We start from the raw sequence: 15,862 nt of genomic DNA, 5'->3' as shown, positions 1-15,862 counted from the left end.
TCACTTTAGCGTATATATAAAACATAGAACTTTTATTAACAAAACAAATAAAAATACACCATGCTATAGGGCAGGCTATGCCTAATATAAAATAACAAATAACTTACATAAAGTTTAAATAGGTATACAAAACTGGAAATAAGTAAACATGTATAATATATAACCAAATAAATAAGAAAGTAAAACGTTTATTAGCAAAACGAGTAAGAAAGCTTGGAGGCACGGCATACACCTTGATGTCAAATAAAATAAATAAATGACACAAAGTTTAAATAAAGTAAAAATCAACAAACAATGTGGAACCAATTAAATAAAAAACGTATGTTTAAAAAAACTTCCAAAATCAGATAAACAGAAAAAGTCAACATGTTTTTCAAAATCCAAAATATTGCCAAACAGGCACTTTTGCATTTCGTTTCGAAATTTAATCATCCAGATCGTCTTTGTCTGTCTCTCTCTCACTGGATAAATGAAATCTGATGGCCCGCGGGCCGCCTATCAAGGAACCCTGCCCTAGGCAGTCCTTGAGTCCTACAAGAAACATGACTTTTTATAGAGAAAAGGAAGTACTCAGAGATGAATGTATGATGGTAAGCACTAGGCAGGGATGAAATGGCCATAGGGAACATTAGGACTTTATTCTGATGGGCACTCTTGTTTTGAATGTCCAAACCAATACAAAGCAAATATATAATCTGATATAATGGGAGGGAAAATCTCACGGACTGGCCCATATAAGCCACAATGATGGCAGCATCTCCCTGCACAAATTAATAGAAATGTCGAGTAGAGGTGATATAAATCCAGTTAATTAAATGCAATCCTCTTACTTAGTTACTTTTTTTTTTAAATGTACTTTATTAGAGATGCACTGATACAAAATTTCTCAGCCGATACCGATGTCCGATTATTCAGAATGATATCTGCCAAATGTTAAAAATATATATATTTTTTAATCCAAATAGAAAATGTAAATGTAAAGAATACAGAGATATATACCGTATATCGCATTTCAGCCAAAAAATAGCGATATATGATTTTTTTGGCCATATCGCCCAACACTACTAGCAACCCTGGCTTGAACTACGGGTGGTACATGGGGTCAAATAGAACTTGCGTTAACCGTGCTGCATTAATGCATTATTATTGCTTTAACCTGGACAAAACTAAATAGGCCGATAGTACAGATAATTGCTTTTATCGGCTGATACTGATTATTGGCCAATACATCGGTGCATCCCTATACTTTAGCAATATGATAGTATATTCATTTTCAGGCTCACTCTGTTTCTGTGTGTAGAATTTGTCGCCAACAGAAATCACTCAGCTGTGTGCCCTCATACCGGCTGGACGAGCTGTTATGATTCTCCTCAGCTCTGACATTTGAAATGGACACAGCAAAACAAGGGATTTTAACAGAACAGTGTTTGAAGAGGCATGATTCACTGTAGGAAGCTGTGAACCTGAGAAATACAAAAGATCTTGTGCAATCAAAATGTAGTGTAATTTTGTTAATTAAAGGGTTGCTTTTGCAATGTGAAAACAACAATTTAAGAAAAACATTTATTTTAAATGTACTGTATAAATATATGTGAAATAATATAGTTAAAATCAGTATATTTTGTTATTTAATGTGTTGCTCTTGCAATATTAAAAAATAATAAATAATGTATAAGTAATAAAAATAACAATAAATATTTTATTTTAATTAAAACAGTATAGGTAAAATCAATATATTTAACAAGTTTTAATTTTGTGACATGCACTGTTGTTGGGTCCCAGACTATCCCTGATGATAGAGAATGGTAGATAGACTACAAAGAAATGTTATTAGCTATGTATGTATTTGAGTCTTTATACGGTAAATCAAAGCATAACAGAACTTACTGTAAATTTGTAGCTTTGATGATTTGTGTGTTCCTTGACAAACAGCCCTCTCATATTTATACATACAGTACATCTACTGCAGCGTGAGGAAAAATCCTGTCAGCTACATTCTGGCAGCCAGCACATTATACCGTGCTAAGTAGAGTGCAATTGAAAAGACTGTGACAACACACCGAAGCAGTGCTGATAAAACAAGCATTTGAGTTCAGTCAGGTGGCAATCAGAGTCTTGTTTGTTGTAATTAAAAAAAAATTCTGATGAAAGCCCCTTTCTGTCTTTTTTAAACCTCTACAAACGACTGCTGGGATGCTTCCAAGGGGCAGTGCTCATCACAAACAGCACATCTGTGGTTCTCAGCTTTGCCTGCAGTCATACCAGGAACTGCAGAGTAGCAGCCCTTGCTGTGATTGTCGTTACTTGGGCCAGGAAAAAAATGTGCAATTGCCAAATACAGAACTGGGGGGGGGTATGCTGCACAGTGAAGGAAACAATCCCGCACACTCAAATCAGATGTGAGGACAGGATGGCGAACGGTGCAAAACAGCTGCTCCCCGGCTCTCTCTTGTCAATTTAGCCGCAAGACAATTTGAGTCACGTGCCCCTATTTTATTAGACCTGGCTCCGAGCCGTGCATCAGCAGGTGACACATAAGGGCAAGGAAGCTGTGAATATGACGATGTAGAGTAGATTTTCAGGCTGTCAGAGGAATACAGTCAGAATAACTCATAATTTGTTGCCAATTGAAAACACACAGCCTTGCCTCTGCACATTGGTTGGGTAAGGCTGTTATGATTATTTTTAGTTGTAAAACAGACACAGGAATATCCACAGGAAGATTCCTGACATATTAACCAGCAACCTATGTACCTATGTACTCACCCTCATGTACTCACCTATGTACTCAACCTCTAAAATTGTATGAGTTTCTTTCTTCTGTGGAAGGTAAAAGAAGATATTTTGGGAAATTTCACAGTGTTTTCTTTTTCTCAATACAATGGAAGTCAATGGCCGCCAAAACTGTTTGGTCACCAACATTCTTCAAAATATATTCTTTTGTGCTTTACAGAAGACAGAAAGTTATGTAGATTTGGAAGCATACATATTACTAGCATATTGGCTATTTATTAGTACTTAAAAAGCATGTATAAATGCCTTATACTGCATGACCATATTTTAGATCCATTAATCCTACCCCATACCTAAACCTAACAACTATCTTATTAACTATTAATAAGCAGCAAATTAAGAGTTTACCAAGTCAAAAGTCGGAGTTAATAGTGAGAACTGGTCCCCAAATTAAAGTGTGACTGAATTTTTATTTTTGGGTGAACTATTACCTTAATTTAAAAATAAGGTGGATGCTCCTCATTTTTATTTTTTTTTGTGAGTCATCTGGTTTTTGGTTTTTCATCAGGAGCTGAAAGGCCTCCGTCTCTCGTCTGGGTGTGGTTGCAGTAGGAGGATGAGGATTCTGTTGTGTCTGCTTTCTCTCAGCCCTCTGGCTCTGAGCTATGCATTGGGTAAGTAGGATCTGATCTGATGTCTCCCATCATCTCATCTCATTCAAGATCCCATTTGCAAATATACTTAGTAAGTTTTGCTCAGCCCTTCCCCCATTAGTGAAACTTCGTTACCACTCACCCGTTGTTGTTGTTGTTTTTTTCTGTATTCCCTCTGTTCCAGCATTTTCTTATTGAAACATCATTGAAATGTACGTTGTCACTTTGATCATGTCTGGGAGGAGTAGGAGGGGGGGGGGGCACAAATTCAGATTAATTATTCATTGTGTTATCGTAGATCAGTGGGCAGAAGGGATTTGATTTACTTGAGAGGTGTTTTTGATGGCTGAAGTAATCCAGGCCCCATTAAACATTGATAAAAATGTGCATTTGTCCATAAAGCTATTAACTTGGCAAATGGTACTCTAGTCAAAGTTGTACTAGTCTCACAGGCATAAAATCTGGTCCACTTTGCAGCGAATTCTGGCCAGGAGCCGCCATCGGACCAACATAAGTGACCAAGCAAAATAATGCCTCAGCAATGTTGGTCTGCAACTGCCTGCATACAAAACAATGAAGATGCAGAAATGTTTGTAGACTTTGTAATTAGAATTCAAGTTTATACAAAAATTATAAGTACTAAGTTATTTCACAGATATTTGTTCTTCAGCAAATCTGCTCACTTCTTCAAATGTACCTACTTTTAAATCAGACTTTGTTTCCAGACAGACAGGTGCAGCCAGCCAATCAGAGAACAGTTTCTGCCCATGTCCTAGACCTGCATTGCTCATTGTTTGCTCATTTATTTGATCACAAATACAGCAATATTGTGAAATATTATTACAATTTAACTTTCCTGTTTTAACATATTTTAAAATGTAATTTATTACTGTCATGGCAAAGCTGAATTTTCAGCAGCCATTACTCCAGTCTTTAGTGTCACAAGATCCTTCAGAAATCAATATGCTGATTTGGTGCTTAAGAAGCTTTTTTTTTTATTATTACTAATGTTGAAAACAATTGTGCTGCTTAATGTTTTTGTGGAAACTGTACTACATTTTTTTCAGGATTCTTTGAGTTAATAGAAAGTTCAAAACAACAGAATTTATAATATTTTGTAACATTATAAATGCCTTTACTAACTTTTATTCAATTTAATGAATCCTAACTGAATACAAGTATGAATTTCTTTCGAAAATCTGTAATGTGTAAACAGCAAAACATGGACAAAGAAAGGAACAAATGGTTTGAGAATATATACAATTCTCATATTCATTGTACTGAGAAAAATGTCCAGGTTCGGATGTATCATCACAGGCATTGAGAAGGAATTGGCTAACAAAACAATTACTGTGTTTCTAGTCTAGTACAGAGAAGTAACTATATATAGAGACTTCAGTGGAAAAGAATTTAAGTGGCAGTTTGGAGCTGTTTATCCCCATTACTGGAAGCAGCCAACACACCACTGAATTTCACTGCAATCTCAGAGCAGAAAAGCTCCCGGGGAGCCGGTTCCCCTTCTCAACTCTTGTGGGTCTCACCAGAACTGCATACACACACTGATTTGCACACATACATGCATATATATACACGCCTGTGCATTCAGAACCCCAGTGAATTCTAAATTACAAATGCATAAATCAAACAAAAAGTCTGCACATACATAGAGACTGAAAAAATAAATTATTAATCAGTATTTTTGTATTTTTTTAAAGATTGTTTTAAAAATATATATATATATTTTTACTGGAAAACAAGATAATATGATTAAGATAATAAAACTTATTTTTAGATAATATATCTTGAATTCACTTAATTTTTCTTCTTTGAAATTGTTTACTTGTTTAATCACTACATACCAATGGGAAAGAAAATTAAACTTAATTCAGTACAGTATATTCTCTGAAAACAATATTTATATCTGCAATTTACTCGAAAATTAGTGTGTCTTGTTTTAAGAATGTTTAGATATTTTTTATTTGGAAAACACGACAAAATAAAACAGATTAATACTGATTTTTTTTTTACAATATTCTAATCCATCACAAATTGCATTTTAATACACAGTCTCAAATCCATTCGAAACACTCATTTATTTGAATGTAGAAAAGCAAAATCCTAGTCACAGATTCACACACTGACACAAATACACACACGGTCCCATATAATCCAAACTCATTCTTCACCCAACTCATAATGCATCATATGCGTTCACAGCTACCTGGAGACTTTACGGTATTCAAACTCCCCTGTTCCCCTCTGTTCTGTCAAAATATCTGAGTGCATGCAATTATATCTGACAGCTTGTATCCCCTGCTGACTTTCCCCGGATGGAGTACACTCCCACTCTGAGTGCAAATACGCTGTAGTTGTTAGGCACGAACGACCCCCCTGTATCTGTCTGTTTGGCACAATACACTAGCTGTCAAAGGAGGCAGTACAAAAGACCTGAGCATGACAAGACTACTTCAGCTAGATTATCTCACAGACACTTTACCATACCCTTGACTTTCATTTAGTGTGCTGTTGTCTAGTAGTTAATCATCTGGTAACTAACCAGAAGGCTGTTGGTTCAAACCCTTTGAAGAGTGATTCAGGGGGTCACCATGTTAAAATGAATGCACTAAGACCATTATTTGATATATAAAGAACCATTTTTTGACTCAAAAGCATTTTGTGACAATCTTTGTTGAAATGTTTCTCACAGACAGTAATGGTGGGCACATTTTTGTAGGTGGGGATGTGTGTGTGTCAGGTCACGACAGTGGGCCTGTGTTTGAGGAGCAGCCGTCTAGTCTGATTTACCCGGAGGGGATGCCAGAAGGCAAGGTGACCCTGAGCTGCCAGGCTCGCGCCAGCCCTGCTGCTATTTACCGGTACTCAGATCAGGTTTTTGACAGGTTTTTATCGAGCAATGCAGGACCTTTGTTTACTAAGTATGAGCTATCCTTAAACACAAGCATTGTAAAAAATATATTTTTACAAAATATAAATGATTAAAAAGATTTAAACATCCCAAAAACAAGATAAGATCATTTCTGAAACATAAATACACTACAGTTCAAATGTTTGGGGTTGGTAAGATTTTTATAAGAAGTCGGTAAGAAGTCTGTAATGTGTAATACTGTGAAATATTATTACAATTTAAAATGTTTATTATTATAGTAAATAGTTAAATAAATAGATGTATTTAAACTTATTTTAGAACTTATTTAAAGTTATTTAAAATAACTTTTCTGTTTCTGTTTTAATTTCTCAATAAATATTTCTTCTTCTTATCAATATTGAAAAGTGCTGCCTAATATTTTTAGGAAACCACGATAATAATTCAGGATTCAGGATTCTTTGATTAATTGAATGTTGTAAAGAACAGCATATATGTGACCCTGTCTGTGAAATCCATAATTATGAGATAACAAGCATCAAAGTTTGATTTCAACCATTAATTTCACTATGATTTCAATCTTTGACATGGCCTTACTCAGTAAATATTAAAGATATAAAGGTTATATTTTCACAGAATGTTCTACATCTTTATAAAGGATGATTTTATGTAGAAAACAGTAAATCACAAAAAAATGACTTTAGCTGGGTTTTCACAGGCAGGGTCACATATTTGGGTCAAATAGAAATCTTTTTTTAATATTATAAATGTCTTTATTGTAATTTGGCTAAATTTGATCTATCCTTGCTGAATATATTACTGACCCCAAACTTTTCAACAATAATGCAATTCTTTAAGATAATAAGACTTTTAATTAAGTTTTTTTTCTAGTTATATACATAAACTTCATACAAAATTCAACATTTGTTGTATTTATGATTAGAAAAACACTTTGTCATTGTGGTATGAAAAATAAACTTTAAGATACTGTATATTCTCTGAAAACATGTTTCAGTATACAATTTTGCTTCACAAGCATTTAAAAATCTAATTTTAAGGAGGTTAAACATTTTTACAGGAAAACTAGGCAAAAATGCTGTTTAAGAAAATAATTTGAAATACATAATGCATGCTGTCCCAATAAAAAGTAGACTACTTTTATCTAAATTAAATTAAATTAATCATTAATTATGCACTTTTTTGAAGTTAGAATCTGTTAAAGTTAGATCTTGTATGTGATTTCTCACAGGTGGCGTGTGAATGGCACTGAAATAGCATTTGCTGAGGATTCGCACTACACACAGGTCGCAGGAAACCTTGTGATCAATAACCCTCAGAATGGACGAGATGGTGGGTCGTACCAGTGTCTCGCCATCAACCGCTGTGGCACCATTGTTAGCAGAGTGGCTAACCTCAAATTTGGCTGTGAGTACAAACCAAACGATTTTGTTGTCCAAGTGTGAAAACTAGGCCTTTCTGAATAAAAGCAGCAGTAGTTGAAATCACACTCTACCGCTACTGATTAATGTTGTGTGCATTCTAGTAATTATGAGATAACAAGCATCAAAGTTTGATTTCAACCATTAATTTCACTATGATTTCAATCTTTGACATGGCCTTACTCAGTAAATATTAAAGATATAAAGGTTATATTTTCACAGAATGTTCTACATCTTTATAAAGGATGATTTTATGTAGAAAACAGTAAATCACAAAAAAATGACTTTAGCTGGGTTTTCACAGGCAGGGTCACATATTTGGGTCAAATAGAAATCTTTTTTTAATATTATAAATGTCTTTATTGTAATTTGGCTAAATTTGATCTATCCTTGCTGAATATATTACTGACCCCAAACTTTTCAACAATAATGCAATTCTTTAAGATAATAAGACTTTTAATTAAGTTTTTTTTTCTAGTTATATACATAAACTTCATACAAAATTCAACATTTGTTGTATTTATGATTAGAAAAACACTTTGTCATTGTGGTATGAAAAATAAACTTTAAGATACTGTATATTCTCTGAAAACATGTTTCAGTATACAATTTTGCTTCACAAGCATTTAAAAATCTCATTTTAAGGAGGTTAAACATATTTTTACAGGAAAACTAGGCAAAAATGCTGTTTATCTTCTTATCAATATTGAAAAGTGCTGCCTAATATTTTTAGGAAACCACGATAATAATTCAGGATTCAGGATTCTTTGATTAATTGAATGTTGTAAAGAACAGCATATATGTGACCCTGTCTGTGAAATCCATAATTATGAGATAACAAGCATCAAAGTTTGATTTCAACCATTAATTTCACTATGATTTCAATCTTTGACATGGCCTTACTCAGTAAATATTAAAGATATAAAGGTTATATTTTCACAGAATGTTCTACATCTTTATAAAGGATGATTTTATGTAGAAAACAGTAAATCACAAAAAAATGACTTTAGCTGGGTTTTCACAGGCAGGGTCACATATTTGGGTCAAATAGAAATCTTTTTTTAATATTATAAATGTCTTTATTGTAATTTGGCTAAATTTGATCTATCCTTGCTGAATATATTACTGACCCCAAACTTTTCAACAATAATGCAATTCTTTAAGATAATAAGACTTTTAATTAAGTTTTTTTTCTAGTTATATACATAAACTTCATACAAAATTCAACATTTGTTGTATTTATGATTAGAAAAACACTTTGTCATTGTGGTATGAAAAATAAACTTTAAGATACTGTATATTCTCTGAAAACATGTTTCAGTATACAATTTTGCTTCACAAGCATTTAAAAATCTAATTTTAAGGAGGTTAAACATTTTTACAGGAAAACTAGGCAAAAATGCTGTTTAAGAAAATAATTTGAAATACATAATGCATGCTGTCCCAATAAAAAGTAGACTACTTTTATCTAAATTAAATTAAATTAATCATTAATTATGCACTTTTTTGAAGTTAGAATCTGTTAAAGTTAGATCTTGTATGTGATTTCTCACAGGTGGCGTGTGAATGGCACTGAAATAGCATTTGCTGAGGATTCGCACTACACACAGGTCGCAGGAAACCTTGTGATCAATAACCCTCAGAATGGACGAGATGGTGGGTCGTACCAGTGTCACGCCATCAACCGCTGTGGCACCATTGTTAGCAGAGTGGCTAACCTCAAATTTGGCTGTGAGTACAAACCAAACGATTTTGTTGTCCAAGTGTGAAAACTAGGCCTTTCTGAATAAAAGCAGCAGTAGTTGAAATCACACTCTACCGCTACTGATTAATGTTGTGTGCATTCTAGACCTCCATGATTTCCCCCCTGAGAGTAGAAGCCCTCAGACGGTCCATGAGGGTACAGGAACCTTTCTTGCCTGCCAGCCACCAGCTCATTACCCAGGTATGCTTACACACTATCAGTTAGCAAAACATTTCACGCTATACTCTATCATATACTGATCATTGTATCTATTTCCTCAAATATTAATATCTTGCATCCATTTGCTGCCATCAAGCTTTGTCCTACCGCTGGTTCATCAATGAGTTCCCCAACTTCATCCAGCCAGAGGCCGGCAGATGGTTTGTTTCTCAGGTGACGGGTAACTTATACCTTGCTAACGCAAGAGCCAATGACACGGGCAACTATTTCTGCTTCACTACCATCAACATGGACATCAGCACCAAGAGCATCTTCAGCAAAGCTGTCCAGCTTACTGTTTACCCTGATGGTTTGTTAGTTTCCCTCAAAATCAAGAAACAAGCTCAAGTACATACTGCTATCAAAATAAAATTTTATATATAAAAACAATACATCTTATATTTTGTTCTTGCGCCCTTTGGTTCCACAGCAAACCCAAGGAAAGCCACTCCAAATATCAGAGTGCGTTTTCCCGCTGAGACGTACGCATTATCAGGACAAACTGCACAGCTGGAATGCTTTACCTATGGCAAGTAAGTCCCCCTTAGCTCCCCACTTCCCTTCAGAGATCACTGCTACATCGGTTCAACATAATCCATAACTCAGTCAGCTATAAAAATTGAACATTTTTTCTAACATCCTCTTGCTCGCTCTTTACTTTCCTCCCTAAGTCCCATTCCTAAAATCCGCTGGAGGAAGGTGGATGGGATTTTACCACCTAAGGTCGGAGCAAGTGCAGAGGGACCCATCCTGATTATTCCTGAACTGAATTTTGATGACGAGGGCATGTATGAGTGTGAGGTTTACAACTCAGAGGGCCGTGAGACACATCAGGGACGCATCTCTGTGCAAGGTAGGATAACGACAGCACTAGAATGATATTTTCTACCAGATTTTCCTGTTGTTACCTTTGGTTGAAGTTTGATGTGACGCAAAACTTTGTGTTATTATTAACTAAAATTATTTTAAATTGTTAATTAGAATAAAGCTGAAATAAATAAAATATGCAATATAAAATGTATAAGAATATTTATATGAGTATTAGAACATTTTAACTGAAAAAGAAAAATCTGCTGGTTTGTGTGTCTTCTCGCTCCCCAGCCCAGCCTGAGTGGCTTCAGGTCATGAGTGACTCTGAGGTGGAAATTAGTTCGGAGCTGCAGTGGAGCTGTGCTGCTGCGGGCAAACCAAGACCCACCATTCACTGGCTCCGTAACGGACAGCCCCTCATCACACAGGTCAACCATATGCGCGCACGCACACACACGCACACCCACACACACCACTGTAGCTGGATTGTCATCTGACAATGTGTGTGTTATCAGAAATGAACAGGACCTCTAGCTGTCAAGACTCAGACTGATATATGCTTATTCAATTTTAGAAAACTCTTCATGTCTTAGAGGCAGTGAGATGTGACAGTGAATAACCTGCTCATTATTTTTTCCAGCTGGAGGTAGATTGACAAGAGAAATGTTGTGTAGCCCTCTGCTGGTGTTAATGTGCATGTGCATTACACTGAGTGGATTGAGCGCGCGGCGGCGCAGATGCACGAGCTTGTCCAGTGAATATACCTTTCTCACAGACATCACTGGAATGTTTGTAGTTCGGCCGGATACGTCAAAAACAAGTAAGTAAAACAATGCACAAAAATAAAAAATAATAAAGACTGCAAGTGACGTCGCTAGCGGAAGTGCAAGTGTCTGAGAATGCAAACCTGAGAATGCACGTCTGAGAGTGCAAGTGCAAGGCTGCAGCTAGACCCTCTTGACACAGTCTGACACTTACCTGTGTGCAGGACCGTGTGGAAGTGAATAATGGCCGACTGAGGATCAGTAACCTTGCCCTGGAGGATTCGGGGATGTATCAGTGTGTGGCCGAAAACAAACATGGCACCATTTACTCAAACGCTGAGCTCAGAGTTCAAGGTGAGCACAACTGAATCTGAACATGAAAATAAATCAGAATATCACTGCATAAACATTGACATGATTCTTTTGTTCTCTACCTTAATGCACTTCAAATCCCCGTCTGCCCACCCAGTCATGCCTGAACCCCAGTTATAGTATGATCTGTTTTTAAATCCTCTGTGTGGTTTCCTGTCTCCCTTCCTGCCCCATCCTGTCGCCCTATTTCAGTCCAGGCCCCAGACTTTAGGTTAAATCCAGTGCGGAAGCTGGTTCCTGCTGCCCGTGGCGGACAGGTGAAAATGGAGTGTAAACCTCGGGCAGCTCCTAAACCAACTCTCTTCTGGAGCCGTGGCACAGAGCTACTGACTAATAGTACCAGGTAATCCAGTAATGAAGTGTTTCAAAGATCTCCTAAATGCTTTAAACTCAATATATTTTATTATTGACAGACAAATGGCCTTGTGGGTTTGTTAAAAGCTGTTTGGTGAGGTACAGGTGAGCTGTTTACCTGTTTTGTAGATGCTTACAGTGATCTCAAAAAGTCCATGTGATGAACTCTCTCCAGGATAACAGTCACTCCAGATGGGGTTCTGTGGATCTATAACATCAGTCGTTCTGATGAGGGAAAGTACACCTGCTTTGCAGAAAACTACCTTGGCAAAGCCAACAGCACAGGACACCTGTCTGTCAGAGGTAACAAAACCTAATTCTATGTTTATCTAGTTTAAAGGTCTCAGGTTATCTGTTTAGCACTAAATATTGTAACAGCAGTGTGTGTTTACATGCAGTTTTACACAGATTACGCTTGAAAGTGTAAGATCATGTAAAACCCATAAACAAATGTCATTAACGGTTAAGCAAAATCTGGACTTTTCTCGACACACCTTTTTAGCCTAGTTTGCTTTGCATGTAAACACCTTTATCAACTCTCTATCTGCATGTTCATTGCGCACATATCTTCTGTTATGTCTCAATTTCAAGCCTGAGTGCATTTTTGGCTTATTGATCTGCATGTAAATCTCTAAAATGCTAATTTTAGTAGTCATCAGCATTTTATTGTGGGCGCAAATGCTTTTAGTGTATAAAGTTATGTTTTTCAACTTGTTCTCTCAAACAGATGCCACAAAAATCACATTAGCACCCTCTAATGCTCAGCACAGGACACCTGTCTGTCAGAGGTAACAAAACCTAATTCTATGTTTATCTAGTTTAAAGGTCTCAGGTTATCTGTTTAGCACTAAATATTGTAACAGCAGTGTGTGTTTACATGCAGTTTTACACAGATTACGCTTGAAAGTGTAAGATCATGTAAAACCCATAAACAAATGTCATTAACGGTTAAGCAAAATCTGGACTTTTCTCGACACACCTTTTTAGCCTAGTTTGCTTTGCATGTAAACACCTTTATCAACTCTCTATCTGCATGTTCATTGCGCACATATCTTCTGTTATGTCTCAATTTCAAGCCTGAGTGCATTTTTGGCTTATTGATCTGCATGTAAATCTCTAAAATGCTAATTTTAGTAGTCATCAGCATTTTATTGTGGGCGCAAATGCTTTCAGTGTATAAAGTTATGTTTTTCAACTTGTTCTCTCAAACAGATGCCACAAAAATTACATTAGCACCCTCTAATGCTGATATCAATCAGGGTGAAAATGCCAGTCTGCAGTGCCATGCGTCACATGACACTACAATGGATCTCACCTTCACCTGGTCCCTCAATGGAGTTCTGTTGGACCTAGAGGAACCAAATGGACACTATCGGCGTATGGAGGGGGTAAGCACTTGACGTGAAAGGGTTTTTAAAATGGCAAACTTTAGTACATATAACTATAATTTTACATTATCATTCAGTAAAATTTATAAAAATGTTTATTAAAGAAGTCTCTTATGCTCACCAAGGTCATAGAGATTTGACACTTTGCTGTGCCGTAGCAACAGCATAGCAGTATGCTAAAAACAACTTGTCAACCTGACAACCACCCACAACACTCTAGCATGCAACCAAATACGTCTTACACCTTCTTAAAAAATGTGAAAATCTAGTTATGTTCTTAATATTTAAAATCAGCAAGATTAGTAAAACCATCTGAATTTGTATTCCAGTAGCAGCAGGCTCCTCACACACTCTGAGATTAGCTTTAATAGGATTCACTTCAAAGTAAATCCCTTTTAGACATATTATATATAGTCCATTTTAAAATCCCAAATTTGAAACCTCGCCAGATTAAGCATGTAATAAAAAACATGATAATGCTCCTATGAAGTTGAAGTGGGCTAATACTCCTTTTTAATAAAGTTTACTTTTCTTTTCATTGTCACTTTATATAGAAAGAGACGATTGGTGACCTGGTGATAGTGAACGGACAGCTCAGTCACGCTGGCACATACACCTGCACGGCCCAGACGGTGGTGGACGGCGCGGTGGCCTCGGCCAAACTGGTCGTGAGGGGTGAGGGCTTCCATCTGGCTGAGCAGTGACAGAGACCTTATTAAAGATTAGATTACCAGCCTGCAGCCTTTGGTAGTTCCACAGCCCTGTTCTTGTGTTTTACCTCAGCTTGATCTTTTTTAGCCAGAGTCATGAAATTTAAATTTAGTAGATCTATATCCTTGGGGTTTGGTTCCCATAAGCCTGTTTGATACAGATTTTGTAAAGAAAGCAGCCCAGCCAAACCACTTTAATAATGTTTTTTGCTGTGTGTGCTTGAATATGAATGTATGGGAAAAAATGTGAAAAACTCTTGTAGATTCTTTGATAAAGCTGATTGTTTCTCTCTTTACAGGCCCACCAGGACCTCCTGGAGGTTTAGTGGTGACTACTGTCAATGACACATCGGTTGAGTTGAGATGGAGCCGTGGATATGACAACCACAGTCCCATTGGCAAGTATGTCATCCTGGGACGATCCTCACAGACTCACGACTGGAAGAGGATGAGGACAGGTGAGGTTATGTGTCATTTTGGTGTCATACAAACACAACTTCCTGCATAATGCTAGAATTAAAATTTTTGCTTCAATATTATTACGATTATGCTTATAATGAAAAGTGTTAAAAATAATGAATATATATATATATTTATTATAGCAGGGTTTCTCTAATGTTTTAGAACTTTTTTGTGTTCATAACCCTGAATTTGTTCACAGTCCCCCGTTTGCATCAAGCTAATGAAGCATCTTAAATTAAACATTGTAAATGAAACATTTAAATCACTCTTCCCACATTGTTAATCAACTTTGCAATCTTGCATTCTAAGCATAAGCTTTTTTATATTAGTGGAATATTTTTGATTATTTATTATATATTATAATAAATGTCATTTTTAATGTATAATATGTAATTTTTCATTTAATAATGTTTTAAGAATTCATAATGTACCCCCACCCCCCAACACCCCTTGCTATTTGAGAAAGGGCGCCCAGGGCCCTAGTTTGAGAAATCTATTTGTATTAGAGCAGTGGTTACTAAACATTTTGCAGCGTTCACCCCTTTCTATTGTTTGACATGTGTCAGGCACCCCCACCACCTTACTCAGGTTAAAGACCGCATTTTTAACTGCAATAACTAAATACAAATATTCACTGTATACAGGGCTTGACCTTAACTTTTATTCTCACCAGCCACTATGGTTAGTGGTTTTCCAAAATTACTAGCAACTCAGCATTTTCACTGGCCACAGTCTTGTTGTTGGGAAATTACATTTTATATGACTAAAGTTTCTGCATACTAAAATTTGTTTAAATTGATTTCCAGTTCATTTTTTGCCTATATAAAGGGCATTTTCCCCTAACTTTATTAAATGCATGCGTCATCTTTCATATAAAATTGTTAAATTTTATTAATAATTTCACTTAATATAATAAGACACTATAAGGCTGTTACCAAACAAATTAAATCAGTAATAACAAAAAACTGATCATTCCACTGCAGAAGAGACAACTATTTACACTACAAAATTACAACAGCATAAATAATGAGTTTGGTGTTTTAAATTAGTTTATATATATATATATATATATATATATATACAGTGCCTTTCGAATGTATTCATACCCCTCATTTTTTTCACATTTTGTTTTGTTGCTGCCTTATGTTAAACTGCTTTAAATTAGTTTTTTTCCACAACAGTCTACACTCCATACACCATAATTGTAAACCAAAAAAAATTTGTTTTGACATCTTTGCAAATTTATTAAAAATAAAAAACAAATGATTCCATTGCATAAGTATTCATACCCTTATCTGGGACAGTTGAAATTTAGCTCAGGAGCATTCAT

General features: G+C 35.9%; 1 protein-coding gene across 2 annotated transcripts in view; it reads left to right on the top strand.

Annotated features, from left to right (window-relative positions):
- The first annotated feature begins 3,294 nt into the window (after positions 1-3,294).
- LOC107678063 (contactin-2) overlaps positions 3,295-15,862 on the top strand; it is a 21,437-nt gene continuing 8,869 nt past the window's right edge. Inside the window, exons 1-14 of one of the 2 annotated variants that reach the window (XM_016473178.1) lie at positions 3,295-3,407; positions 6,121-6,262; positions 7,520-7,695; positions 9,559-9,654; positions 9,770-9,982; positions 10,103-10,205; positions 10,344-10,525; positions 10,774-10,910; positions 11,471-11,600; positions 11,811-11,961; positions 12,148-12,275; positions 13,185-13,360; positions 13,915-14,035; positions 14,370-14,528. In XM_016473178.1, the coding sequence (XP_016328664.1) occupies positions 3,350-3,407; positions 6,121-6,262; positions 7,520-7,695; positions 9,559-9,654; positions 9,770-9,982; positions 10,103-10,205; positions 10,344-10,525; positions 10,774-10,910; positions 11,471-11,600; positions 11,811-11,961; positions 12,148-12,275; positions 13,185-13,360; positions 13,915-14,035; positions 14,370-14,528 (1,972 nt within the window). In that variant the 5' untranslated portion in view covers positions 3,295-3,349. Of the gene's footprint in view, positions 3,408-6,093; positions 6,263-7,519; positions 7,696-9,558; positions 9,655-9,769; positions 9,983-10,102; positions 10,206-10,343; positions 10,526-10,773; positions 10,911-11,470; positions 11,601-11,810; positions 11,962-12,147; positions 12,276-13,184; positions 13,361-13,914; positions 14,036-14,369; positions 14,529-15,862 lie in introns of both variants that reach the window. The other variant, XM_016473177.1, reaches the window with a different exon arrangement.

Source organism: Sinocyclocheilus anshuiensis, unplaced genomic scaffold (genome assembly GCF_001515605.1).
Source record: "Sinocyclocheilus anshuiensis isolate Anshui unplaced genomic scaffold, SAMN03320099.WGS_v1.1 scaffold1616, whole genome shotgun sequence".
NCBI classification, from domain to species: domain Eukaryota; kingdom Metazoa; phylum Chordata; class Actinopteri; order Cypriniformes; family Cyprinidae; genus Sinocyclocheilus; species Sinocyclocheilus anshuiensis.
Note: the sequence above shows the minus strand (reverse complement) of the source record. Positions and strands in the feature narration are given on the sequence as shown.